This window comes from Erpetoichthys calabaricus, chromosome 12 (genome assembly GCF_900747795.2).
Source record: "Erpetoichthys calabaricus chromosome 12, fErpCal1.3, whole genome shotgun sequence".
Taxonomy (NCBI): Eukaryota; Metazoa; Chordata; class Cladistia; order Polypteriformes; family Polypteridae; genus Erpetoichthys; species Erpetoichthys calabaricus.
Genome location: NC_041405.2, coordinates 50,294,379 through 50,322,137, shown reverse-complemented (window position 1 = coordinate 50,322,137; position 27,759 = coordinate 50,294,379). Strand labels below are relative to the sequence as shown.

The window sequence follows — 27,759 nt, the reverse complement described above, 5'->3', positions numbered from 1 at the left end:
GGGTTACGTTTAGGATTGGGAAAGTTGGGGAGGGAAAATGCAAAAGAGTACTTCCACCAAAAGCCGACTATGCTACTGAACTTCCCAGATTTCTTAGTAGAATTAAAAATCCCCACTCTTCGATTCAGTAGCAGATGGGCAATAGTTTTGTAGCTTATTCTAGTATGAGACAGCTGGATTAGGTGCATGCAAGCTGAGACTGACTGACGTACACCGTATCACAATAGTGTTGATGTCAGGATGTGAAGTCACACTATGAGGAAATTAATTATTCTAAGAGACTTATTGGTCTGTTTTCTTTCACCAGGGATATGGAGGGCAACCAAATTCAGTATCTGAGGAGCAAAGATTTCCAGGAATGCACCATCATGACTGTGCTGTGAGTAGCTACCATGATCCCAGCCCTTTGGCTATGTCACTGGTACCCAGACCTGCTCACCTCACGCAGAGGCTCAGGCCAGAAATGGGTGCTGTTGCCAGACTCACCCCTCAGGATGGCACTTGTAGAAGGGTGTATGTCAGAGAGAACGGCTAATTATTGTGCCAGGGATATCATATGCAGGGAGCAATTAGATAAGAGGAAACACTGATTATAGTGACAACTCACTTCTCTTTTTGAAGATTGAACTGTGGTCCATATGAAGGCACCTGGCATACTAAACAAGAAAAGTGCAGCCACATGCCAGACAAAATTAAAAGCAGCAACACCAGACTCATATATAGAAAGGGTAATGATGATTAGTGCTCAGGAGGGTCTGATATAATATAGCACAGAGATTTAAATCGTCTGCACTTCCCAAATGCAGTATGTTACTAGGAATATCAAGTGGTAACAGGCAGCAACAGCAAAATGGACAAAGAACAAGAATTCAAGTGATCTTTTTTTTCTTCCTTTTCAGAATCCTACGCAGAAACCAAATTCGAGGTATAGAAAGAGGTGTATTTTCCAGGATGCGGCTGATAGAGCTGTGAGTTGTCCTATGCAGTTCTTTTCCTGTTTTCATTTCAAGGAATGTCAGGGGAAAATCTCAGGTTAGATGGTCACCTTGCACATTGATGCCATGAGCTGAAAACATTGCCAAACGTCATAGAAGCAGTTGTATGTAAGAGTAAGAAATTCAAATGAGGTAGCTGTATGTGCGTGGTCCATGGTCCCCATCACAAAGGAACAACCACCAAACCAGCCTGCTGTGCAGCATGCCTACAAAGTTCGAGTAAATTGTGCATTTATGGACAAAATACACAGATAACAGCAAGAGTCCACAAGTGTTAAAAACGTGTTTAATTGTGGAGGAGAGAAGGCATGGCCATGAAAAGGTATGCACCAGACACAATAATGGCATACTTGAAATTAGACAAAAAAAGTTACAAATATTATAAACTTCAGTTAATGCATTTCAGGGTCTCAGAGCCCACAGCACTGGGTGGAAGGTGGGAAACAACCCTGAACCGAAAACCAGACTATCGCAGAACAAACTCCCACACTGTCGCACAGAGTGTCACACAGAGGGTCATTTAGAGTCGCTACTTAACTTAACCTTCATGTCTTTGGGGTTGTAGGAGGCAAAAAAGTACTGAGGGAAAATACAATTTAGACATGTGGAGAACATGCAACTTTCACACAGACTTTCAACTGGCACTGCACTGTACACACAATGGACACAGTGCACAATTCTTTAGACACAGATGCAAACATTTTACATTTAAATGATTTCTTACATTCTTGTTTTTATGTGTAGTGTGTAGTTGTTCTTGTGTGGGAAATATCACCATTCTTATGTGTGTTTGTATAGAGAGCTTGTAGGTGTGTGTAAATTGCCGAGTACAGTATATGTGACTGAATTAGGTGTGAATTCTGATAAGTGCGCAAAATGTTTGTGTAAAAGAGCACAGGGGCTTGGATTACCCTATATGTACTCTTTGTGTTTGTGTCAAGGCTTCTTTAAGAGTACATGCATTTGAATATGTATGTGTTGGATGACTAGATATGTGGCTTTGTTCCGATTTGTTTTGCAGATTTGTGTGCACTCTGATGACTGTAATGTTTTAAAGACTTTCTCAATGCAGGAACTACAGACATGATGTGTGAATGCTTCGCTGTACTGTTCACTTTACGTTAGGCCAGACAGGTATCTCTCACACCTCACGTCATTCAGTCCTAGCAGTGTGGCCCATTGACTACAGAGTTGAACTGTAAAATATCTAAGCAAGCAAGTCATTTAACTTACCAGTGCTCTAGTCATAAAATGTGTACCATATCTGTGAAAGCCTCTGAGATAATGATACGAAGGTGCTATATAAGACAAAACAAGTCTGTTTGTTCTTGCAGTGACCTCTCAATGAACCAAATTAAAGATCTGCCGCCACCCCTCTTCCGGAATCAGCAGAGTCTGAAGCAGCTGTGAGTATGTGTGCTTCTAATGGCTAAGGCAGGGGTCCCCAATTTGAATCCTGGAGGGCTATCAGGGTTGCAGCATATTGTTTGGTGGAGCATTCTTCTCTTTTTCATTTATTGGATGACTCTCTTTGTTCTTGACTTTTATTATGTCCAACTCTGTATATCAATTCTTTTCAACGTTCATTATCAGCTCTTGCCGCTGTTTTTCAATTGCAATTTAAAATCTGACATTCTTGAATAGATAATTTGCTTTTCTGTCTTGCCATTATAGCCAACTGCGTTGAAGGGTGAGTTAGCAGCACTGAGAGGATCGTGGGGTGCAACGGAGAGAGAATGTGCGCAGTAGGAGAAAGATTGGAAGAGCAGTCTGGAGAGGAATGGTCAAGGCTGAATAGGGTGGACACAATGGAAAACCTTTCTAAAATAACAGAGAGAAAAGCAGTCAGCTATGATTCCAACTACCTTTTTCATTCTAACCCTTTTCCTAATTAGTGAGAAGTTTTTGCTACTAATTAACTCCTTTGCCTTAATTTTAAAGGACTATGACTTCTTTTTTCCTTAATTAGCAGCCAGACAATAATGAGATACAAAACGAAGCAACTTATGACCAGCCAGCCTGTGTCTATCATACAATATCTGAAAATAAAGAAAGGTGAAGGTCACAAATAATGTTGATATTTGCTCAGGTCCATAAAACATTTTAATGACGTCTTATAAATTAAGCGAAATCAACAGCTGGAGAAATGTCTACTGTGGCAGAAAGAGAGCAGCAACAAGTTATGGAATTAAATAGCAGAATTAATTAACAAGAAGAATTGGTTTCTAATTGACAAACTGGTTGGAGTTAGAAGCCTTGACTAAGCTGGTCATCTGTTGGCTTGCATCACATCTCATTTCTGTTTGGGTGCCATTTAAGGGGGAAATGAAGCAATTCAGAGGACTGAATCTTAAAAAAACAAGGCAATTAAAGTGAAGGGAAAAAGAAGACAATTAGCAGCAAAAACAGGTCACGATTTAAGGAGTAGGTTAGAGGGAAAACCTGCAGCCACAGTAACACTCTAGGACCGGAGTTGGAGACCCCTGGGCTAAAGGTTGTTGGAGTGTCTGAGGATGTGACACTACCTCTTGGCTTCCAACTTTATTTAAGGTGTGGCTGATCCCATTGTGCACATACAAAGTGGAGGTTCTCTCTGAAGCCCATCTCTTTGGCATCAAGCATCATCAATTGAGCGGATAAATAAAAGGCAGCTTGCTGGCTCCCCATTCCGTCTTTTCTTGTACAGTGCTTTTTTTTTCTCTGTCTTTTCCAGGAACATTTCTCACAACCCTTTGGCTCACATCTATGACAATCAGTTTGACGGCCTCATTAACCTGCACTCCCTGTAAGTGTCTCTTTGTGCATCTGTATGGGCATATGTATGAATGGCAAAGTGATCACATTCATTAGAAGGAGCCATCATGACTTCTGCCCTGAAAAAAACTCATTCCAGCCTGTCTCTTACTTTTTCAGAAGCATGGAAGGGATAGAAATTCCGAATATCCATAACCGCATGTTCAGAAAGATGGAAAACCTGTCTCACATGTAAGTATGTCAAACAGAACCCTAACTCTGCTTCTGGTTCCCCAGGACGCACATCATGTCATGCACCTACATGTACAACTTCTGAGGGCCTGTTCTGCTTGAAATTCTTGTGTTGTCTATACACTTTGTAAAGTTCTGCGTCATAAGATCCAAAGCCACTCAGCCATTAATGGGTTACCAGTCCATCACAAGGCACACTCACCCAGGGTCGGTTCAAAGTTCATGTCCATGTTTCATCTAGGATGCACATCTTTGGGGTGAAGGAAGAAGACTGAAGTACCAGAAGGACATGACTGGCTCAGGATTCCTACTTTGACTTTAAGAGGGTACAGATTTAAAAAAAAAAATCTACCTACAGTCATTCAAAATGCTGCAGTTTTTTCTGAACATTGCATTTCAATTACAAACTGCTGTTAGATAGTCAAGATATTTGTAGATAAATTGCACAAGAATCACAGCATATCTATCAGGATAACATGACACCAAAATGAAAGTACAATTTATCATGGCTGAAACACTTTGACTGTGTAGCAGTTTGATAAAATTAACCCTGAGTGCTGGCCACTCTGTCTCATAATCTAATTTGAACGATTGATCCATGAACCCTCTCTTTACAGATATAAATGGGTGCCATGAATCAGGAGGCTGTCACACACACGAAACACAGCAAATGTCATTGAAGAAAATGAATGAAATTACTGAGACTCAGACATGAGCCATCCATTTAGTGATCCTGCGTAGTCCACTACATGTTATTTTGAAATTGAATGCTATCCTATCAGGTGCAAGGGAGAAGCGAACTCTAGATGGAATGACAGCTTATCAGTTTGCACTTGCTCCTACCAGGCCATTTAAAAGTTATGTTACCCTGATTTTCCTCTGGGAGGTAACCTTATGGCTTTAGACAGCCATCACATACACATTGAAACTATTCAGACTCCACACAGACAGTGGCTGGACTGAGATTTGAACCTGTGGCCTGTAGGATCAATAACTGTGCCAACATGCAACTTAACACAGTATAAGTATGTAGCATCGTGATCAGCCGTATAAAGGTATTCACTACAGATATAAAATTCAGCGAACTAGTATAAGCAGGCTGCGGTAGGCTGGCGCCCTGCCCTGCCCGGGGTTTGTTTCCTGCCTTGCGCCCTGTGTTGGCTTGGATTGGCTCCAGCAGATCCCCGTGACCCTGTAGTTAGGATTTAGCGGGTTGGATAATGGATGGATAGTATAAGCAGGCCTTACTTCATAGGTAAGCCACCTTTGAAGACTACGGTTTACACATAAAGGAGGGTTTAAAGTTGGATGGAGAGACACTAGAAAGTGCAGACTGAGTGTGTTTATGTAGGTAGCCTGATAAGGGGTGACAACGATTGCTCAAGGAAATCCATAGAACTTTGATTTGCGACACTGAATGAAACCTGGAAGAGCGGAGATACTTCAGTGAAAGTCAAAATAAAGATACTGGATACTCTCTGCATTACTTTATGCCCTTGAAACATGGACATTGAAAAAGAAGGAAATTTTGAAACTGGATGGCATTTGAAATGAGATGTCACAGGAAGGCTTGAAAAATTGGATGGAGACAAAAGGTGAAGAAATAATCGTAAATGAGAAAAAAAAAACTATTTGTGAGGTTACTAAGGAACAGAATTGAGGTCTCTTTGGGCACATATACAGGATGGGAGAGGAGAGGCTAATCAGAATAGCAACTGAGAGAAAAAGAAATAAAAACAGAGAGTAGAGTATGAAGACTAGCAAGGAGAAGGATTGATGATATCAAAGAATGGATTGGAGGAACAGAACAGACAGCTATACAGATGGCTAAGGAAACAAGAATTCCAGAAACCATCTGGAAAAGAATGAAAAGCCCCATCAGCCTCCATGGTCTCTTGGTGGACTACAGAGGATCTCTGAATTTGGATCTGGACAATTTGTGCTGTAGCATACCTCCGGCTGTAAGCAAACGATTTCATTTTTGTTGCAGTGGACAGATGCAACTGATTTTTCTGTTGTGTCCATCCATCCTCCATTGAGCTCATTTCATGTAGTTGAACATTACAGCCTATTCTGTCTGTGTCAGGGGTAAGGCAAGAACTCACTCTTAATGGTGTGCCAGTCTGTCTCAGGGCACACTCATGCCAACACCTTGACTCACAATCATGTATGGCTGATTTAAAATTGCCAGTTAAATGAATGCCCATGTCTTAAGCACTTTAAAAGCTGAAAACTTGTGTGTAATCAAATGAGGAGAGCCCTGTGGGTCCCCAGTGAGTGCTGCTGCCCGACACCTCTGAAGAGGTGGATTTCATTACCAGCCTTCTTTGAAGGTGCACGTTACCTTCACCAGTTTCAATCTAAAGGCAGGCACCTTGGGTTCATTGGCTGCACGGAGTTAGCCAAGTATGGTTTCTCTTTGAACAGACGAAGTGTGTTCAGAATACAGAATCGTGGATGTAAGCTTTTGAGGAAACTGACTTGTAAGTGGGTGTCCCAGCAGTGTCTTCATACAGCTCAATTAATTCTAGTGAGTAGGTTATCAAAGAGGGGTGTGATTGGCTGATGCTGTGACCAGGGTTCATTGCAGCATATAGGCTGGAGAAGCTGAGGCTACCAGCAACATGGAATTGAATTAGGAGGGCTTCAGAATGTTCAGTTATGTTGCGTTCCCAAGGGACCACTTAAGTCACTTCAGATCTGTCTTCTCCCATAACACCTGAGCTGACTTTACTTGTGACCCTCTGCCCGTGGTCTCTAATTCCTCGGGGTCTTTGATTATGCCCTTCCTGAGCTCCTTTCACTTCTAACATACTGTATTCTCTGGCTCCTTGCCTTTCTCTACCCAGATACTTTAAGAAGTTTGAATACTGCGGCTTCTCCCCTAATGTGCGCAGCTGCAAGCCCAACACTGATGGCATCTCATCCTTTGAGAACCTCCTGGCTAACATCATCCTTCGTGTGTTTGTCTGGGTTGTGGCCTGCATCACCTGCTTTGGCAATGTCTTTGTTATCTGCCTGAGGTCCTGCGTGGTGTCAGAAAACCGACATCACGCCATGTCCATCATGGCATTGTGTTGTAAGTATGACCCTTTGTGGGCAGGGTTACAGAGTGTAGTTAAAGGTGGACAGCAGGCCCCTAAGAGCCAAGATGCAACACACGCAGAAGCCCAGTGTAATCCTGATGGCCTCGTGTGGACCTGCTCACGTGTAGAGGCGTATTTTATCAAACAGATGATATTCCCATATTCTCTTATGTCCTGACTTCATCACATTCCAACATGGGTCTGTCAAGGCTCCCTCAATGCCTGTGGGCCACCAAGGCAGTGGACAGCTGGCCCAGACCCTTAGATGATCCAGATGTAAATCTGAGTTGGTGTCTGTCCCTGTTCTTTTATGTGCCAGGTGCGGACTGTCTGATGGGAATCTACCTCTTCTTCATTGGAACCTATGACATTCGATATTGTGGGGAGTACAACAGGCACGCCCAGGAATGGATGGAGAGCATTCAGTGCCAGCTGATTGGCTCTCTGGCCATGCTATCCACTGAAGTTTCTGTCATGCTGCTGACTTACATGACTGTGGAAAAGTACCTCTGCATCGTCTTCCCATTCAGTCCCCACCGAGCAGGCAAGAAGCAGACGCTCTTCATCCTCATCACTATCTGGGTGTTAGGCTTCATCATAGCTGTTGTGCCCTTCTTCTACAAAGACTCATTTGGGAACTACTATGGGAGAAATGGAGTCTGCTTCCCTCTCAACTCAGACCAAACAGAAAAGCTGGGAGCCAGCATATACTCCACCTCAATCTTTCTGGGTGAGACAGAGCCTTGTGGCACATGATGGTTATGAGGTTCCAGAACAGAACCTGAGGTTTCTGTTCACGTATGGAGCCTATATGCTTGTGGATCAAACAGCAAAAGTCAAATGCCTTTTTCTCTTTAGGGTTGAATCTGGTGGCCTTTGTAGCCATTGTCTTCTCCTACACCACCATGTTCTATTCTATTCGGAAAACGGGAGCCAAGACTGGGGAGAGAAGTGTCTACCAGAGAGAAGTGGCCATTGCCAAGAGGTTCTTCTTCATCGTTTTTACCGACGCACTATGCTGGATTCCCATCTTCCTTCTCAAGCTTCTGTCACTGCTGCGGGTTGAATTCCCAGGTAGCTGCCCTTTTCTGTGTACTCCTCCATTTAGGCCACATTTCGATGTTTCCTTCCTCTAGATTTCTTTATCTCCTCTGTACTTAACTCTCGATATGCTTTCTTTTCCTCTTTTTCCTCCCTTTGTCACTTCTCAAGCTGTCACTCCTCTCTTCGCAAATATTTCCTCAGTCTCTCCTCCTGTCACTCCCATTTTCATGTCCTCATCTTCCATGATGTGCCTCCTGGAGTTTTCTCTTCACTTTCTTCTCCTTGCCATGTCTTGACACTTTCTGTTTCATTTGTTCAGCCTATTCATCGCTCCTCATTTTATATGTGCCTTCACTTTCTTCTTGTCACATCTGTGGTCTCAGATACTCATATTATTTATTGACCTTCTTTTATGTTTGCCAGTACCGGTGTGTACCATAACACTTGTTTTCATCTGGTCATCTTTCTGCGCACCACCAGCTCTCTCTTCACTTATTTCTACTTCTCACATCCACTTGTTCTTTTCTGTTAATCCCATCTTAACTTTTCTTCTGCTCACATCTTCTTGTACTCTTTACACTTGATATTGTACTTCACTACTTGTCCCGCCTTTCTCCCCATTTCCTTATTGTCTATCTTTCCTGTTCATATTCTTTTGTCATCTACCTCCTCATTGCTCAATCTCCCTGTTCTGCTGTGGGGCCTTCAGTTCTAGTTTAGATGAGGGAATGATAAGCCTTTTGCTAGAAATAAATCATAAAAAGAACTGTGGTGGGGATTCACATGCTATGAACCTCTGAATCTCCCTTGTGAATGTTTTGGGATGCTTTTTAAAACTCAAAGCATGTCCTGTATGTAGACCACCCCCCTCCAGGCAGATCAGCAATATTACACTTCGATCACCTGACGCTGAAAGCATGTCCTGCATCTGTGAAGGCCCAGTTTGTTCACAGACTTACAGGAGAAGAATAAAAGTTGAAAATGTCAAACCTTGACCAGGCAGTTATGGTGGATTCAGTAAGGATTTAGACAGCCTTCACTTTCTACACACTTTGTGTTGCAGATTTTATTTTAAGTAGACAATTTTGCCATTTTTGCCCATCCATCTACAGTTGGCAACTCATAATGACAAATTGCAAACATATTTTCAGAAATGTTTACAAATGTATTAATCATTAAATAATCTATCAATCTCTCATTCATACAAGTATTCAGACCTTTTGCTGTGGTACTCCACACTGTGCTCAGGTGTCTTCCGTTTTGCATTACTTCTCCTTGAGACGAGCCCATTGGTGGCAAACTGAATTGAAAGAAAATCATCTCAAAAGGCACACATTTGTGTATAGAGGGTGTCCCAACAATTCACACTGCATGTCAGGACAAAAAACACACCATGAAGTCCAAGGAACTTTTTGTGGACCACTGGGATCAAACTGTGGTGAGACACTGATCAGGCCAAGGGGATAAAATCACTTCTAAAGCCTTGAGTGTCCTAAGGAGGACAGGCCTTAATAAATGTGAAACAGAAGAAGTTTGGAACAACCGGGACACTTCCTAGAGTTGACCTTCTGGCAGAACTGAGGAAACTGGGCAAGAAAGGCCTTGGTCATGGAGGCAAGCAAGAACCCAATGGTCACTCTAGCAGAGCTACAGAAGTCCTCTGCTGAGAGAAGAGTCATCTGTGGGAAGGATTACCATCTTAGTAGTGCTCATCAATCAGGCAGATGTGACAGCAAGCTTGGAGTTTACCAAACAGCATTAAAGGAAATCAGAGAGCACAAGCAAAAGAAAAAGATTCTCTGGTGGTCTTTTTAGACAAAAATGGTGAAGACCAGGCACTGCTCATCATCTGCATCACACCATTTCTGCAGTGAAACATGATGGTGCTTCTCCCTATTGGCATGGACAGGAAGAATGGTCAGAAATGAGGAAAGGATGAATGAAGTAAAATACAGAGAGGTCCTTGAAGAAAACCTGGACATGACCTCAGGCAGCAGTTCAACTTTCAGCACAACAATGACCCAAAGCAAACGGCCAAGACAATGCTGGAGTGGCATTGGGACAAGTCTCTGATTGTCCTTGAGGGGCCCAGCCAAAGCCCAGACTTGAACCACATAGAACAGCAGAGGAGAGACCTGAAGGTGGCAGTTTACAGACATTTCCTATCCAATCTAATAGAGCTGAAGAGGATCTGCCAAGAAGAATTGGATCAACTGCCCCAATCCAGGAAGGCAAAGCTTGTGGAGATTTACTCAGGAAGACTCAAAGCGGCTTCTACAAAGTAATACATTAAGGGTCTGAATAAGGAATTTCATTTTTGATTTTTAACACATTTGCAAACATGTTTTCACTTTCTCATTAGGGATTATTAAGTGTAGAGTGATGGGCAAAAATTGAACTTTTATCAATTTAAAGTTAAATCCAATGTATTCATTTATAATTAAATCTACAACAAAATAAAAGTGTGCAGAAAGTGAAGGAGGTCTGAATCCACTATACCTGTTTGGTCATAGTTTTGATGTTATCAACTTTGAGAAGAACAGTAAAAGAATCTGATTGCTAAAGATGCTGCCTGTAAGGCCGTGAACAAACTTGTGTTTTACAGATGCAGGACACGCTTTGTAATGTAATTGATTAAAGTGTAACATTGCTGTTTCACTGGGGGGCTTGTCTAGGTGAATGACCAGGACTTGTCGTGGTCCAACTTGAGCCGAGTTATAAAAAGCACCCCAGGCAGGACGTCCATTTGTTTGTTTGTGGCAGGTCCTTAATGGGTTTGTTTATTTAAACGTCTCCTAAAATGTCACGTTTGGATTTCTGTATCTTCACTTTATGCAGCATACAAGGTGGTGTGGTTTTGTACTCTGCCACCTCTAAAGAACAGCATCAGTAAAGGAATTAATAGTTAGATGAATTCAGTATTTATTCACATGTAAGCCAAAAATATGTATGTTACATAAAAATGCATTCTTATAGCTTTCATTAGCCTTAGACTAAAATGTGAAAAGCAAAGTTGAGAGGTGTTGTGTCTTTTGACATTTTTGTGTAACCTCACCCTCTGTGCTGTACTAGTGTAGTAAGTATGGCCAGGCAGGACTTTGTGCAAATCTTTTTTTTTCCTCTCTCTCTGGTACTTGCTTTTCTTTTCTCATCTCACCTTACAGTCCGCTCTAGAGTTGCCATCATTTCTTGCTCGTCCAGTTTATTGTCCTTTTTTCCCCTTTTTCTTCTTACTCATCTTTGCTTAGGCTCTTCACAACCTCTCTTATCTTCTGCTCTATAATTTTTCTTAAGTCTATCCCTTTATTTTTGCTCTTCAGGTTACCCCTTCATTTCTTTTACCTTCTTTTCCTCTTCTCTCTCCCCCAACTCTTAGGCACCATCACCTCGTGGGTCGTGATCTTCATCCTACCCATTAACAGTGCCCTGAATCCCATCCTCTACACCATCACCACTGCTGCCTTCCAGGAGAGACTGAAGCACTGCCTCAAGGCCAAGTGGCAGCAGTCAAGCTTCAAAGACAGCCGTCACAGTATGGCAATGGTTTCCACACACACCACAGCAGAATAAAAGCTCCCCAGTGCTCGCGTCTTCAATTTGGCATTCTTCCTTCCTCGCTTCACCTGTGTGCACCCAGTGTATCCACCTCTGTCGCCCCCATTCTTCTCTGAGGTGTGCTACAGATTTGGAACAGGCCACAGACAGCAAGAGAAGTGTACCCTTCATGTATTGTCACCAGTGCCAAAAAGCACCTCCAACACCAGGCCGTAATCCTAAAGGGATGGTCATACCCGTGACTTCCAGGAGTTAAAGGAAAGGCATTTGCAAGCCTTGGAGACTGTTAAGTGGACAGCGAGGACTTCCCAGAAGTAATCATGAACTGCTGCAGCCAAAGCGCTTGCAGATTACATGAGATTAGACTGCCCTCTAGTGGCCCTGAAGGAAAACTGCGACACATTAGAATGAAGAATTCCCCATCCATACCAGTTTCCTTGCTGTAGCCAAAAGAAGCCTACCTCGTGTATAAGGACAGCGGGAGCAGACTTCCCTCTTTAACTGGGGGCCTGGCAGCCTCCTGCAGGGAAAGGCTTACAGGAACCTCCAACAAGTACAAACACAACAGGATGAGATTTTCCATCTGAGGGTACTTGTCTGGCCAGTGTTGTTGTGTCCTTAATGTGCCACTTCAGTTTTTATACATACAAGAGGACACGAGTGGAAGTTAGGGTGGAGTGTATCTAGAACTAAAGCACTACTTTACGCAATGAGTTGTAGGAATCTGGAACTACAAAAACATACAGTTGAAGCAGAAGACATAGGAGGATGATATACTGGGACAGCTCAGCCATTAGCTGAACAAACAAGATTGACGGACTGAATGGTCGCATCGCATTTGTAAAACTGCTTACCTTCTTATCATGCTGGAGAACCTGTGGATGCCAATCCAGTTCTGGCCAGCTGCCTGGGTCCTCAAGTCACATGCCCATGAAAATCCTGTGGTGTCAGGAGAACACTACAGTGACTCCCTCCGACAGATCTCCTCTGCTTTCATTAGCAGGCTGCCCTAATTGTTATATCCATCAGCAATCAGTCTGTAAATGTTTTTAGCGTATATATTAACCTTCACAAAGCACTCCATTCCACAGTTACCTCATACCAGCACCCTTATAAAAGGCTTTAATATTGTATATTCTCACGTTTAAGTTCTCCCGCAAATAAGTTGGGGCTTGATTTTACTGTACAATTTCCGGTATTTTTTAATGTCGGTCGTACGTCGAATGCGGAAAACTCATGCTATTGGTCCAAGAGATTACGATATGCTAATGCTCACCTGAGAGAGTAACCACGGAGCACACAGCCTTTTTTTTGTATGTATTGTGCCTACGTTACCACGTGGTAATACCCGAACTATTCTGAAACAACGATTGCACTGTTTTGTGTTTTTTGTATCTCGCATCCTTATACACCTTTATAATAAGAGCATCCCTTATCCACGATGGACCGTTCGATTAAAAGTAAATATGAAGCTGGTTATAAAATTAAAGGTCGTTGAAGGGATTAAAGAAATTGGCAGCGGCGCTGCTGCAACAGAATTCGATGTGTCTGAGAAACTGATGCGAGATTGGAGGAGGCAAGAGGATGTAAAAAAAAAAATTAAATGTCACAAGTCGGGGTCTGATTTTATGATTGATTTTTTGGTTTTGAAGACCCAACTTATACACGAGTATATACGGTAATGAAAATCAATCACTGCTTTAGAAACATTTAGCCATTGGGGAGCTGCCTTACCTCTCCATATCCTGATGCCCATGGCTCATGCCAATCAGGGAGACATGGCCTCCACTAAGCTCCCCTTTCCGAGCTAAAAAACAGTGAAACAGCAAAGGCTTAAAGCAGCCAGACATGTTTATTTCTGTTATATCATTACAAGAAGATGGAAACCCCCTTGTGGTTCTGTCGTATTTCATAGACATTTGAGGCAAACACAAACTGCAAGAATGAGGCTTGAAATATAAATACAATCTTTAAATAATAATATTAACAATAAACAATAAAAAACGGTGCCTCCGTCTAGCTAGTGAGGACAGTGTATTTAAAAGTGGAACACAACAGATAAGACATCTGATAAAATGTAAGGACCAAATATGAGAAATGTAAGGAATGTAATACTGTCCAGCCACTGGGCACGGCCACAGTGCCAACCCCGAAAGGGCAACCAATGAGGGCTTCTTCATCAGGTGGACAGCCCACACTGGAGACTGAAAAGGCAGAAGCGTGACATGGAAAATGGCCAGGACTGGGAATTTATTTGTTAACCACACTCTTGTTGACTGTTGAATGGAAACAAACACACAAAAACTGGAGAAGAAAAAACAAAATCCCACCCTCTCACAGTGAAGCACCATGATGTCACTTGTGGCCTTCAAAGTCTGAAAGTCAGCCACATGCACTACTTGGCACCCACCCACCCACTCCATCACCATGGAAGACAAAAGGAGTTCTGCACCTTCACTGCAGTTTCCATTGGTACAAAAGGGCAAACGTAAAAGCACACCAGCAGGGCTTGATGGAGGGTTTGGACTAAACATGTGTAGTGTGTAATAAATATGTTTCAAGAGAATGGCTCACTTTCAAAGACAATCACAGATGTTCATTTCTCCTTAGAACACCTCTTTAGGTACAGGAGGACGTGTCTGAAAAGTAACTTCTCAAACACGGCCCGTCACGAACGCTACGATGACTGCATTAACTTTTCTGAGATCTCAGGCTTCATTTACTGCAACCCTGCAGCCATGTCAAATATGCCAAATCTGACGGACCGCAGTAGCTGCGTCAAAGACCAATAACCACAGTCGTTGTTGCTTACTTCATTGACGAATCACAGTAACTCAAATGACCTCATGGTCCATTAACAATACCTTCGGTCTGATCAGTCACACCATTAAGGGCACTCTTGATGACAACAAATAGGATGACCACACCCTGCATGAAAACTAATGACTACGTGGAACTGGCTGAGCGTAACAGTGCCGCTTTCCTGGCCCACTTAAGTACTGACGCTCACACCGTGCTTGGTCACCTGACTGACCCCATTCACTTGGTGGAATTCTGATGTCCACACCAAACATGTTTAAAGAGGCCAACGGTTTTATAATCTGACACAGCTAACCTAATAGGACTGGCCATACAGAACTGGAAGAGGAAGCTGATCACACAGATAGCTCCAGATGAAACAGGGCTGACCACACAGCTCCCCTCATTAGCTCTCTGCATCTTGTGGAGAAGATGCAAACATAATGACCGCCTCTTTTTTGCTAAAATGAGGTGCATCCACGCCTGTTCCTTGAAGACACCTTCATAAAACACCAGAGCCACTTCAGAACTTAGATGTTTCACACTGTGGTCCCACACGTTACAATGACATAAGTGGGCTTCTCATTAAAGACAGAAGGTGCTGACTGTTGCAGTGAAGTGCCTGAGGAAGAATAAGCACGATGACCAGGAAAGTGCTCTAGATACCCGCTGACTTGGGACCACCTCTGCACCAAAGTCAGAGAACCGCTCCCAATATGACCAACTACAATGACTGGCTTGCCACTTTTTCCATCATGCCTCTTAATGAATGGCATAACAGGTCAGCCTGCCTGATGCTGCCTATGTCAGTGAGCAGCCTGGGCGATCTACACCTTGGTCTCAGGTCCACGGGCAGTCAGCACAGGGAATGAGTCGCGAATCCTGGAAACTTCAACTGAGCACTGATGTCCAAACACCTTGTTATACCAGTCAGGAGAGCGCCCCCTGAAATACAAAGAACAGCATAAAATAAAATCTACTCCTTCCGCAAAGAGCCCACCACCTTGATGGCACAGGAGCACTCACCGTAGATCTGCCCGGCACATGTAGGTGAGACGTGAGCGGCCCGTCCCACTTGGCTCCACAAGATAGCGGCAGGTCAGCAGTACAGCTCGCACCCCACCTTCCAGCAGCAGTTCACTGTGCTCCACAGATGAGGCCGCCAACACACATGCCCCCTTCGGCAGGTCACTGCGCCAAGTCCTGTAAAGATGAAGGACACTTGGAGATGGAAAAGCAACGCACATTTGAAAAAGAACTTTCATCTACCTCAGTCTGGTAACACAGCAGAACCAGACTAAGCTTCGGAGCATCATGGGATTGCACCCCTACAAGTGTGGGTTGGGATTGAGGCTAATAACTTAAATGGAACTAGCATCTACCAAAACAAAGTGTCAGGCTAACTGAACGACCTGGAGCTGTATCAGTACTGACCAGCAGAGGGAGACAGAGACATGCAAGTATTCAGGCTCTGCTGTGTAAATGTATGGCTTTGCATCAAAAGTCCGCCTCCTCTGACAAAACGCCTACAAAAGGAATGTTCCCATATCTGCTCAAACAGACTGCCTTGTGTTAATTTACAAGCACAAAGGAGCAAGTGTTAATGTTGGCACAACTGCACAATCGTGTGAGCAGCAAGATGACCATCAGTAGCCCACTTACCTCAGGACCACAAAGTCTCGCCGAGGGAGAGGAGCCATACTGTCGGTAACGTAGTGGAAAATCTCGGTGTTCTTGTCTAGCGACTCAAGAACTCTAACGTGCAGTAAGTCGTCGTCCCAGAGATGGCGCTCTCGCAGCAGACGGTGCAGCACAGCAGCTGGTGGAGCCTCGATTTCCGTACAGACTTTCCAGAGTCGAATGGGGTGCCCATCTCCCACCTGGTGAAGGTCAAGAGGAAAGGTCACACTGAGTGTCCCTCGCAAGTGTCCTCTACGAGGAGTTCAACATATGTGACACACTATCTTCATATGCCACAGAGGGCACTGTGTCCAGCAGATGCAGAGGTGAAATACTGACGGGTAATAACCATACAGCATGTAAGAGCACATCATGAGTACCAAGGGAGGCAGGGCACACAGTGACCATCCAGGACAAAATCTCTGACCAGGATGCTCTACAGGGAGGGTGCTGCACATGAAATGCATGAGGAAGAAGCTATTTATGGGCAGTGCAGTGAATGGTACAAGAAGATACTCCAAATGTACAAGGCTCAAATAAAGTCGTTCTTGGTCACCTTTTTGTATGCCAATTCAGTGGCGCCTGGTCCAGGAACACTGACCCAACCCTTTAGCTTTTCTGAGGCTTCTTTCAAGAAACCGTGGACAGCGTCCTCCAGAAGGGCCTGATAGTTCCACCTGCTGTCCTCCAGACCATTCATCAGGGGTAGCGGGTGAGCGTCGGCTGCAATATACGAGTTCCGAGACTGTAGCATCATGTCATGGGGAATCTGCACCAAAGGAAGAACCAGGAAAGATCATGCATTCCACAGGAAAAGAAAAGAAAAGCACACTCCATCAATTTTTTTGAACTAGCTCTTTCAATTACAAAGATTCTGACAGTAAAGGGGCAAAGCATGGGTGGGACGCCAGTATAGTAAAAGGACAAATCCATGCGCACATAGACATTCACACAAAGACGATTTAGGGTCACTGGTATAATAAAGAAAAAGTTGGTATTAAAAATAAATAAATGTGATGGACACTGAGCTGGTGATGTGCTCACGTCTGCTGGGATCATGGGGTAGGCACTGCTCCGTGCCAACCTCTAAAACACAGCACTTCCTTCTCAATTTCTACTAGCAGTACCCGGTCTTTCACTCCTCAATGAACAAGTTCGGCTGTAGTGTGCCCATTTGGGTCAAGGCCATCCAGCAGTGTGCCCACATGTAGATGGAGATGGCACACACATTGTGTTACACCACTCCCCGTCTGTCTGGAAGGTCTTAAGTAGAGACAGCTGACCAGGGCAGTCACGTTTACCGAGCATTTAGGGAGGACAGCCATTACCACAGGGTTGCTGATCACAGGTAAAGGGCCCACTTATCTCTAATGAAGGGCCACTTCTTATTTATTGTCTTGTAGTATTAGTTACTCTACGGTACCTGGAAGAGTTTCTTGCACTCAGTGATCATATGACCCAGTCCCTGTGTCGCTGCCATGTTGTCATTTAGGTCCTTCTGGTCTGGCTTGCCTATGTGGCCTCTCTTGTGTACCAACCTGGAATTAAAAAATAAAATGTAAGGAGTCAGTGACCCAAAGAAAAGAAGACTATGGAGAGCTTCATACTGCTACCTAGGCACAAGGTCAGCGTACCTGGGGGACAGGTTTTCCTTCTTGCAGATATTCAGATGAAAGATGGAAGGTGCCAGGCACACTGCCAGGTTCCCTGCTGTCATCTGGTTGTCCTGGGCTGAGGCAATATCACTCAGGAAGTACAAAAGGGTCTGTAGCACCTCCCGGTTCTCATCTGGGAGAAGGATGACAGCTGCCTGGACAGCCTGGAGACGTTGCTCCTTTGGAACACCTGGAGAGAAACCAGGAAGGCAGGTGAGTAAATAACAGAAGGCAGGTGGCCACAAGCCAGATGGCAAGTTGGTACTCACACTGGTAGATCTGCAGGAAAGTGTCTGTCAGTTTGGCAGTGAAGATTGGCTCTGGAAGGTCCCGGAAGTACTGCTTCAGCATGTCCGCCACATCATACGCTGACTGGCCTTCATAACTCACGCGGTCTGGCGAGGTCTCATTCATCTGTCGCAGAGCCTGTATACGGGACTTCACCCCCGATTTCCTGAAGATGCCAACCTGATGTGAGGGGCAAGAAAGTTATTGGGTTAGTATCTTTACCAGAGCAACATGTCTGTTACTCTGCGTTTAGTGGCAGTAAAAAGTCCAGTAAAAGCAAAACTTGGATCAGACGGGACTGTCTTACTAACACCACCTGAGGTCACCGTACCTCACATACAGCCACCGAGGCAATACAGTTGCTCATCCTTGGAGAACACCAGGTTATTATCTGCTCTACCTAGTTCACCTAGGGCAGTGATGGGTCCAAACACTATAGTAGCAGTCCAGCCTGGGGGGCTTTGATTTACCAATTATGCTCAATAATCTCCAGATCCAGACATTGCACTGCCAGAGTAACCAGGTGGGAAGCACCCGGTTGCCAAATTCAATAGGAAATATGCTGGCAGAGTAAATTGTGGTCACTGCGTACCTGGTCCAGACACTGGCTTCGAATATATCGCATTGCTTGCTGAATGCCCTGAGGAAGTGGCTGCCCACTGCGTTGAACATTGACAATAGGCGGGACCCCAAAAACGTTCTTGTCCTTGTAGTCAGGCACTTTGCTCCTCTTCATGAACTTTGGTACAGTCCTGCAAAAGAAAGAAAAGAGCTGTGAAAGGTTCACGGTGCACACTGGCAGTCCAGACCTCTAGGGAGAGACACGGCAAAGTACCCACCAGCTCCATGCCTGCTTGCTGGACGCAGAATACTTCTCCATGATGGCCGTTAAACGGAGTAGGGAGAACTTCTGCAGCAGATTGAGTTGGGCAGCAGACTGCCGGTTAATCTCCAGTGATGCAGAGTTGAGGCTTGGCCGGTGCGAGTTCTGGAAACTGTGCCAACGTAACTTCCTGCATGGAGGGGCAAATAAAAAAAAAAATAAGCAGTGCTAACTGAATGACATGGATCTGCATTCACACGTGAAAGAGCATCATTCACACAGCGCCCCCTAGTGACAATGCGCCTCTGCTCTGGGCAGCGACGCTTCCCTCTCAAAGATGGTGGTGGAGATCGCACAGGACACTGCTAAAGATCTCCATTTAGTTTATGATCCCTGCTTCAGTCACCAGCCCTGGTCTCAGGTAGGATTTGTGGCTAAGAGGTAGAGGGCTTAAGTAGAGACAAACAGCATGGTGACCCTCCACCACTGTCTAAATGAGATCTTTTCATGGTCAGCTGATCGATCGGCTGCTAGCTGATCAAGATGTTCTTTGGCAAAGTAGCATAATAAGTGGCTATGTATTCCGTGGTGTGCGGTCCACTGCAACTACCATCTCAGAGGGGTGTGTGGTGGGCGCTCGCTGAGCAAATTCCTTAGCAGTGACCTGATCCTAGGCCCTTTCCTGTGTCTAATGGTTGGGATGGTAAAGGAAGCACTGAGCTAAGTGGATACACATTTGGGAAGCAGCAGCCATGCACCCCACTCACCTGCTGGGCCGAGTCAAGGAGGCTCCCACTCCTGAATCTCTACGCTCCCTCATCTCCATGTCCTCAGCTTCATTTAGAGAATTGGCAGTGCTGTCAAAGTCGCTGGCAGCTGTACCCACATCCGACATGGAGTGCTCCTCAAGGCGCAAGCTGGACATGTCCCTTGCAAGGTCAATGTCAGATTCGTCTAGTTCGGGGCAGACACGCTTCGACCACCGGTCAATCTTTTTCTGCAGGCCGTGAATGTGCTGCAGAACGTCGTCAAGGTGCTCGAAAACGTCACCAGAGTTCAGCTGAAGCAGTTCCTCAGGGCAGCCAAGTGCCATGGGAACGTTGTCATAGATGCTACAAAGAGAAGTGCAGGAGCTGCTGCGTGGCCGGAACCTGACCAGCTCCTGCAAGCCACCACTGTCCTGTGTCAACATCTCTAACGAAGGGTCGTCTAGGTGCCACTTCCTCAGCTCTGCTGATGGGGTTGGACACAAGCTCTCAATGGAAAGGGATTTGGGGAAGGTGCCAGGTTTGTGATCTCGAGGAAGGTGGATGACAGAGTCTCCCGTTAAATCAGTCCCGTTGTGCAGTGGAGCTGTCCAGCTGGGCCCCTGAGGGATGACCTCTGGGCTGCCACACACAGCCTTCCTCTCATGGTTTGCTGCTGTCTTGGAGACAGTCTTGTTCTTTCTCCGGAACAGGGAGCCACCTCTCTCAAATGCAGAGGGCTTTAAGCCTGGCAGGCTCTCGTCGCTGGTGCACTGTAGACTGGCACTTGACTCTGGCAGTGGGAGCTGGGGTTTTGCCATTTGAGAGGTTCGTTTGTTCCTGTCTTTCTTACGGAAGGAATCAATTCTCCTCAGGAAGCTTATGGACCTCTTTTTTGTTTGGTCCTCCACGATGAGCAACTGCTTGGAAGGCTCGGCCACTTGCAGGACGGGGGGACTGGACACGGCCGTGCACTCGGAGCAACGAGAGGTTAGAGTGGAGTAGGCCTCGGCCATGGTGACCTGGCTGTCAGAGCTGCCCCTTGTGCTGCTTCCACTGTGCACGGACGTGGCCTCCAAGTCACTTAAGTCACTTAAGACACTCTCCCGGCTCGCCGAAGCCTTCAAAGTGGTCTGCACTACCGGGGAGCTGGGAGAGGAGAGGGAGTCCAGCCTGGACCATCTCTTACTGTCTGGCTGGAAGGCCCAGCGGTCACTGATGGCACAAACGTCCTCTTCTTCCGAGTCTTCACTCTGAGTGGAAAAGAACAATGGAGTCAATGGGAGTTTCTGCATGGTAAGGAGCAGCAGCCTTCTTGGGTGGGTCAGGACTTCAGGCTCAAAGGAAAGGAAGAAAAGCACCACGTGCATATGGGAAAGCACAGAAGACATCCAGACTCATAGCAACACACATCCAGAAAAGGTAAAGACCAAAAACACAAATACACGGGGAACCTTACTCACTAAAAACAAAACAAACAAAAAACGAAAACACACACATTTAAAAGGCAAAAAACAAACAGAACACCTCACAGACAAAAAGAACACACAACAGCCTTTAACACACTCACTAAGACAACACCAAGCACCTAAAACCCCCTCAGAGCACCCCCTGTTCCTACCTGCTTGCGTTGAAAATGCACCTCCAGCTTCATCGAGGTACACTTGTTCAGTGTTGTCAGTCTCCTGAAAGGTAAAACACAATGGTGTGACCACAACCCAGGGGACCCCCACAGAAGGTGACTTTTAGTGGAAATGACTGACCTAAGCTTTTTATTCTTATAGTTTGGTGATCAGGTTGTCTGTAAGAGGTGCTATAAAATAATAAAGACTGAGCGAGCAGCCAATTCTACAGCGCCTGCCCTGACCCAGCACTCCGGTCTCTTATCGGCTCTCGCACCTTTAACTGCACCTCTCCAAAAAACTGGGAATGGCTTAGAAAAGCTCAAGAAAGAATACAAAGCTGCAAAACGTGAGGGGATCAAACACAGGTAAGCAGCCTATTAAACCATATTTAATGAAGGGAAAATGCCTTTATGGCTTGTTTTGATGGCATTGCGGTTAAGGATTTGGGCTTCAAACCCTTAGGCTGTGGGTTCAAATCGCACTGCGGACACTCTGTGATCCTGAGCAACTCTCTTCATCTGACTGGGCTCAAAAAAGAAGAACAAAGAAATGTAACCAGCTCTATCTCTCAAATGTCGTGAGTCACCTTGGATAAAGGTGTTAGTCAAATACTAAGTAGCAATAATAAATTGTAATCAATAAAATTTATTGATAAGGGGGGTGAGGCAGAAGAGGGAGTCAAGTGGAGAACTTGGTGTTTGGTAGAGAAAGAATTGTCTGCAACTTAACATCAGCAAAACCAAGGAACTGCTTATTGACATTAACCGCACCAAACAGCCTCTATGTCAGGTCACTATTCAGGGAGTGGATGTAGAGGTGGTCCATTCCTACAGGTACTTGGGGGTCCACATCAATGACAGGCTGGACTAGTCTTGAAACAGAGATGAACTACAGTGTATAAGAAAGGGCAGAGCATGCTCTTCTTCCTCCGGTGTTCCTTTAATGTGGGAAGTGACATCTTTCACATCTTTTATAACTCTGTAATGGCCTGTGTGACTTTCTATGCCGTGGTGTGCTGGGCTGGTGACGTCACTTCTAGAGAGGCCCACCGAATCAAAAGGCTAATTAAAAGGGAAAGCTCAGTTATAGGATGCACTCTGGACAACCTGAAGGTAGCGGTGAAGTAAAGGATTAAAACAAAACTGAATGCCATTATGAACAATGCTGCACATCCTCTCTGTGACACACTGAGGACAACAAATCGTCCAGCAGAAGTGTGTCAAGAAACGCTACGGGGCTCCTTTATACCAACAGCAATACATCTGCATAATGTCTCACTGGGGCTGGGACTGCCAAGGGAGGATTTTTCTTTCTTTTTTTCTTCCTGTTTAGTCATTCATGTGTGTTTTCAGACCACAATGTGTGGGCGCATGTCTGTATGTATGTATTTATCTATTTGGTTATTTAAAGAACTTCTGTAAAATGCCAAAATTTCCCACCAAGGACGAAAGGTTAGTTAGTTAGTTCATTCGTAGATAGATAGATAGATAGATAGATAGATAGATAGATAGATAGATAGATAGATAGATAGATAGATAGATAGATAGATAGATAGATAGATAGTGAAAGACACTATATACAGATAGATAGATCTATCTATCTGTATATAGTGTCTTTCACTATCTATCTATCTATCTATCTATCTATCTATCTATCTATCTATCTATCTATCTATCTATCTATCTATCTATCCATCCATCCAAATACGTACGTCTGTCAGTTTTCATGTGTTTTGGACAAAATTAAGAGTCATAAAATGGCACAAGGAAGAGTTTAAAATTTCTAATGCCAATTATGTGTTCACATTATGAAAAGGTCTTTCAATTCTGGAACACATTAGCTCCGTTTTCTTTCATTTCCAACTGAGGTCAGTTCTAAAGACATGGTCTCTCTCCCTTTCCCAGCACCCACCTTATATGCTGCACTATGCACAGCATCCTGTATGTCTTCTCCTCAGAATTCTATGGCAACAAAGTCTTCCATCCCAATATACACCTGTACTGGAGTGCACATGGTGGTCCAAATACCCTAATCGTCACCATGCCCAGTAGTTCCAGAATCTTCGTCCCTGTAAGCATTTTGCTGTGGGCCTTGCCCCTGATTCCTACTGCACATTCTATTGACTAAATGTTTCCAGCAGGTCTCCTTTTAGTTCTTTGTCACCAGCTCTCTCTGATTTTTGTTCCTGAGTTTCCCTTTTCCTTCATCACATTTTCCTATGTCTGGATCTTTTGCCCGTCTCTCTCACCACCATTCAGCACAGACTTTTTTCTAGGCACCATCGCTGCAAACACAGCTGTGGCCTCCTTTATATTGAGCACTGGAAATCAGTAAACGTCCTTTACAACTTAACTCTTCTCTGACCATCAGCTATGAGAACAGAAGGCTCCTCCAGTGTTAATCTGCTGTTGATCAGTGACAGAGAGAATGCAACTCCTTGAAGGTCCGTCTCTTCAGTTCTTTCCAAATGAACCTCTCCAGTGTAGCTCAGCATCACACGGATCCCTCTGCCAAGTGACGGCTCGGGGTGGGCCTTCTGTGTACCTCTTCACCAAATCCTTAGCACTCGCAGGTGGTGCCTGCCATTGGGGCCTTTTTTTTTGGTGTGCTTTTCAAAACCAAATTATATCGGCTTTCCTTATTCTATCTTGGCTTCCAAAAAACCTTGATGACAAAGAAAAAACACTGACTTTGCAAAGTGGCGGAAGACAGCACTTAAAGAAAAGGCCACATAAACACAGAGAGATGGTGCAAAGCACATACAGACAGCCAGAGTCCATTATCCAGAATGTGAGCTCAGTGCTGTTAACTCTAAAAAGCATTCCTGCTCAATGCATGTCATCGTTTAAGGACTTTCTCAGCCAGACCCTCTCCCTCACTTCTCAGGTTACATCTTGGATAGTGTGGCCCCTCAGATGATACCATTACCTGCAAAGTGACTTTACTGAATCCCGGTCCAGAAAATCATGGTCCTTTTTCACAGAAGTAATGTCAATAGGAAAGCAGGAGTCTGCAAACCAAGTCAAAAATAAACGATCAATCACAGAATCCATCCAACCACCCATCCCGGCCTGAAGTTCTCCCCATACCAGTCTGAAAAGCAGTCACCAGGCACTTCTTTACTCAAACAGTGGTGGGGATATGGAACCAAATCAGGTAGATGACCTTTAAGAAGTAACTGGGTGACATATTGGGCCAGCTTAGCTACTCGCTCAGTAAGCCAGCCTGATGGCCTGAATGCTCTCCTCTTGTTTTTCAGGTTTCTAAAGTTTTAACAGCAGGTTGCCCTGCTTCACTGCGTCATAGCAGTGGCCATTAAGGGATGTTGTTCAGGCAAAGCTAAGGAAGCTGCTCGCTGTTGAATGGGCCTGGAGGCCAGCGAGACAGCAGCTGGGTGTATTTGGAAGTAGTCAGCATGAAGGGCCAGCAGACAGATGGCCCGGCCTCATTAAGTTATATTGTTACATTCATCGTGAATCCCTAGAGAGCTGTCGTAGCCTCAAGTTAAGATCTGCCCCAGCACCTTATGGCAAACGTGCCCCTTCCCTTTATTTCAGCAGCCTGGGTGATCACTGGGAGACATGGACAGGATTAGGTATAACCAAAAAGGGGTGTGGGCGACACTGAAATGCTGCCAGCTGGATGGTAACTCTCTTCAGTATCTGACCTTCTCCTGTCTGTCGTCCAAACTTGGACCAGGCGGTGACCAGCACCAGGCTCCATCCCCAACTAACTTCCTATGACGTTAAACACAGATAACGGGAGGGTGCAATGCTTCCTGGGCCAGACACATCTTTTTAGAACATTACCTTCATAGAGTTGGGCGTATTGTGGAAAGCCGGCAGCTCGCAGCCAGTCGCAGGCCTCTTTAGCTTCAAGTTCTGAGAGAGAGAGGAAAAAAAAGGTTTTATTACTATAAGAAGGGCATAACAGATAAATGGCAGGGACACTGCTGCCATAAATGTACCACTCAGAAAGTGTTCTTTACCGGTTATAATGGCCAACTGGGCACTCACGGCTCTCTGGCCCTACAGCAAGATAAAATTCACAACACACTGAAGGAGGCTATCTAGACGTGTGCCATTCTGCTTATTGCCGATGACTAGGACACAGCAAACTCTCTAAATAGGGCACATGGGGGTCAGGTAAAAGTAAAACATCACCCCAGGAAATAATTCTGGTCATGAAGCATCCAACGAGCAATCGGGATACAAAATTATGTCGACTGAAATGCAAGTGAAGGCTTCATAACTTGACATGGCACAGTGTGCAGAGAGAGCAAGACCAGCTTCCATACGCCAATGCCAAGCCGTGATGTGCCCATTTGTGCAGTAGCTGGGGTCAAGTTTCATGTCTTTGAGTTTTATTCTTAAACTTATATTTGCTGTTAAGAGGTCATGCACAGTTTTTACCGTTTTTATGGGAGTTTCATTTACAGCAGAATGATGTAGTCTGTCGACAAGGAAAGCACCGCTGTGTAAGCGCGTAGCACGCCGATCTCTCACTTACATGAAAAGCTTTTAAAAGTATCTCTCTAATATAATACAAAATCCTGGGACTAGACGTGACTTTTTCAGAGAGACCCTTATACATCCCACGAGACGAAACTTTGTGCCAAGAAGATTTAACCACACCCGGGGCTGGAAAATAAAAAACAAAGAGTAGATGACAAAGTAGAACGTTGTAAAGAATTAAAAAACGTTGGTGCGGTACACATGTAGAGCAGTTTAGAGACAAAGAAAGTACGAAAACTCGAAAGTCTCAAAAAAATGATAGTAAAGATCGCATTAGCGCAAACAAATGGAAATTATTACTCGGCGAAATAACACAACAGCGAAAAGAGATCTAATATATTGTTTGGATTTAAACTTTAAGTCCGAGACTTGTAGATCGTCTAATTCATGTTGCCACCAAGGAAAAGTAGTGCTTCTTCCCAATGAAGCTGAGAGAATTAAAAGATTTGTTGTTTGGTGAAAGTGAAATCCACATACGTGTGTGACAGAGACGCAAAGTGGCTGGCACATACTGCAGGCCCGGGGGGTTGGCGAGTGAAGCCCCCTAGTTTGTATTAAAAAGAATTGTGTAGAGTGCTCCAGGTAGGTGGCATCCCAGAGGATTCCAGAGTTCCACCCACAACAGACAGAAGCTCAGGGGAACTGGAGGTGTTTCAGGAGGTGGAGGCAGACGTGTGTGAAGGTTCATGCCACTGTAGACACAAGTGTGCGGAGACAGGCTGAGAGGCCATGACTCACAGTTTAAAAAAAAAAAAAAAAAAAACGCACATCAGCTGTTTGTCATTATTTAAATTCTTCATTTAAAAAAAAAAAAGAATCTTTACTGATTGACTCCTTCAGGCCAGATGTCAACGTATGAAATGCAGGGGTAGAGGACAGCAATCAGCTGTTTTAAACGTCGACAAATCTCACGGTTACGTTTTAGTTTGACCCTCTTTGCTGGAAGGAAAGTTAGCTTTGTTGGTTTGACTTTGATTTGCTGCACCTGCACGAGTGGCGAAGAGCAAACAAACTCTAACAGGCATCAACATCTGGCAAGAGACCAAAGCGAATGTGCAAAACAAAATACTCCGTGGGCGACATTTAGCGTCTTATCGCTGAATCGGACTCTTGACTTGTGTGTAAAATGTATGTGATATGTATGTGAAATCATAGAGTATGCAGGCTCATACAACATGCAAGACAGTAACATTTGTCAAAAGTAAATATTTTTTGTTGATTTGATATGTTAAACAATTGCTTTGTGTTCTTTTTTAAAAAATGTTAGTTTTTGGAAAAATATTCAGCCCTGGGAGAAAAGAAACAAAAAAAAAATTAGCCCTAAAAGAGTTAATAAGAAGCACTTATTACTCAAGTAACACTTCTGCTTCATTTGAGTTGTCTCGCTTGTTAACATTTTGAACCCTCATTGCTTACTTTAGTCTTAAACAGTTGTATTCTTGGTTTTCAATTGCTCCTTATTAACAATAAGATGAACCACAAGACCAAAGAAAGCAGCAGTTGTACATCTTGCTGGTTTCCATTTACACTGGTGTGCATTCATCGTGAAACATTTGGTTAAATCAAATACTTGGAAAGAAAGAGAAAATACTGAAGGACTGAGAATTAGTCGTCCGTTTAAATCATTTGGATGATATCCTTAGAAAGGAAAAAAAAAATCTAGGATGTGAGAATGACTTGACATGGCAGAGTTAAAGCACTAACCACCACTAACAAGCCATGAAATTAAATTCTTGGCAAGGATTGTTTTCTAATTAAGCAACTGGCTTGGAAACAAAACCCTGCAGCCACTGCGGCCCTCTAGGCCTGACTTTGCCGACCCCTGGTGTAGTTGATGCGTGTTTCTAAGTTGGCCCTAGCGTGTGTGTGTGTGTGTTCACCCTGCGATGGACCAGTGCCCTGTTTGGAGATTGTCCCTGCCTTGTGCCTGATACTTGCTGGGCCGCCTTACTCAGGATAAGCAG

At 44.5% G+C, this 27,759-nt stretch overlaps 3 protein-coding genes across 16 annotated transcripts in view; 1 reads left to right on the top strand and 2 right to left on the bottom strand.

The window, feature by feature from the left end:
• rxfp2l (relaxin family peptide receptor 2, like) overlaps positions 1 to 13,108 on the top strand; it is a 78,115-nt gene extending 65,007 nt beyond the window's left edge. The window contains exons 10-18 of the mRNA XM_028816841.2: positions 308 to 379; positions 900 to 968; positions 2,330 to 2,401; positions 3,709 to 3,780; positions 3,909 to 3,980; positions 6,830 to 7,059; positions 7,386 to 7,796; positions 7,925 to 8,140; positions 11,487 to 13,108. Coding sequence (XP_028672674.1) covers positions 308 to 379; positions 900 to 968; positions 2,330 to 2,401; positions 3,709 to 3,780; positions 3,909 to 3,980; positions 6,830 to 7,059; positions 7,386 to 7,796; positions 7,925 to 8,140; positions 11,487 to 11,680 — 1,408 coding nt within the window. The 3' untranslated portion in view covers positions 11,681 to 13,108. The remainder of the gene's footprint in view (positions 1 to 307; positions 380 to 899; positions 969 to 2,329; positions 2,402 to 3,708; positions 3,781 to 3,908; positions 3,981 to 6,829; positions 7,060 to 7,385; positions 7,797 to 7,924; positions 8,141 to 11,486) is intronic.
• yipf6 (Yip1 domain family, member 6) overlaps positions 1 to 27,759 on the bottom strand; it is a 798,052-nt gene that overhangs the window by 629,425 nt on the left and 140,868 nt on the right. The gene's annotated exons all lie outside the window — the stretch shown is intronic.
• The window catches only part of stard8 (StAR-related lipid transfer (START) domain containing 8), a 113,224-nt gene continuing 98,965 nt past the window's right edge, over positions 13,501 to 27,759 (bottom strand). For all 5 annotated transcript variants that reach the window (XM_028815500.2, XM_028815503.2, XM_028815501.2 and 2 more), the window contains 13 exons: positions 25,091 to 25,162; positions 24,210 to 24,291; positions 21,278 to 21,341; positions 19,678 to 20,909; positions 18,927 to 19,100; positions 18,680 to 18,839; positions 18,069 to 18,267; positions 17,779 to 17,989; positions 17,568 to 17,682; positions 16,701 to 16,913; positions 16,127 to 16,344; positions 15,491 to 15,667; positions 13,501 to 15,409 (listed from right to left, as the gene is read on the bottom strand). In XM_028815500.2, coding sequence (XP_028671333.2) covers positions 15,292 to 15,409; positions 15,491 to 15,667; positions 16,127 to 16,344; positions 16,701 to 16,913; positions 17,568 to 17,682; positions 17,779 to 17,989; positions 18,069 to 18,267; positions 18,680 to 18,839; positions 18,927 to 19,100; positions 19,678 to 20,909; positions 21,278 to 21,341; positions 24,210 to 24,291; positions 25,091 to 25,162 — 3,035 coding nt within the window. In that variant the 3' untranslated portion in view covers positions 13,501 to 15,291. The remainder of the gene's footprint in view (positions 15,410 to 15,490; positions 15,668 to 16,126; positions 16,345 to 16,700; positions 16,914 to 17,567; positions 17,683 to 17,778; positions 17,990 to 18,068; positions 18,268 to 18,679; positions 18,840 to 18,926; positions 19,101 to 19,677; positions 20,910 to 21,277; positions 21,342 to 24,209; positions 24,292 to 25,090; positions 25,163 to 27,759) is intronic.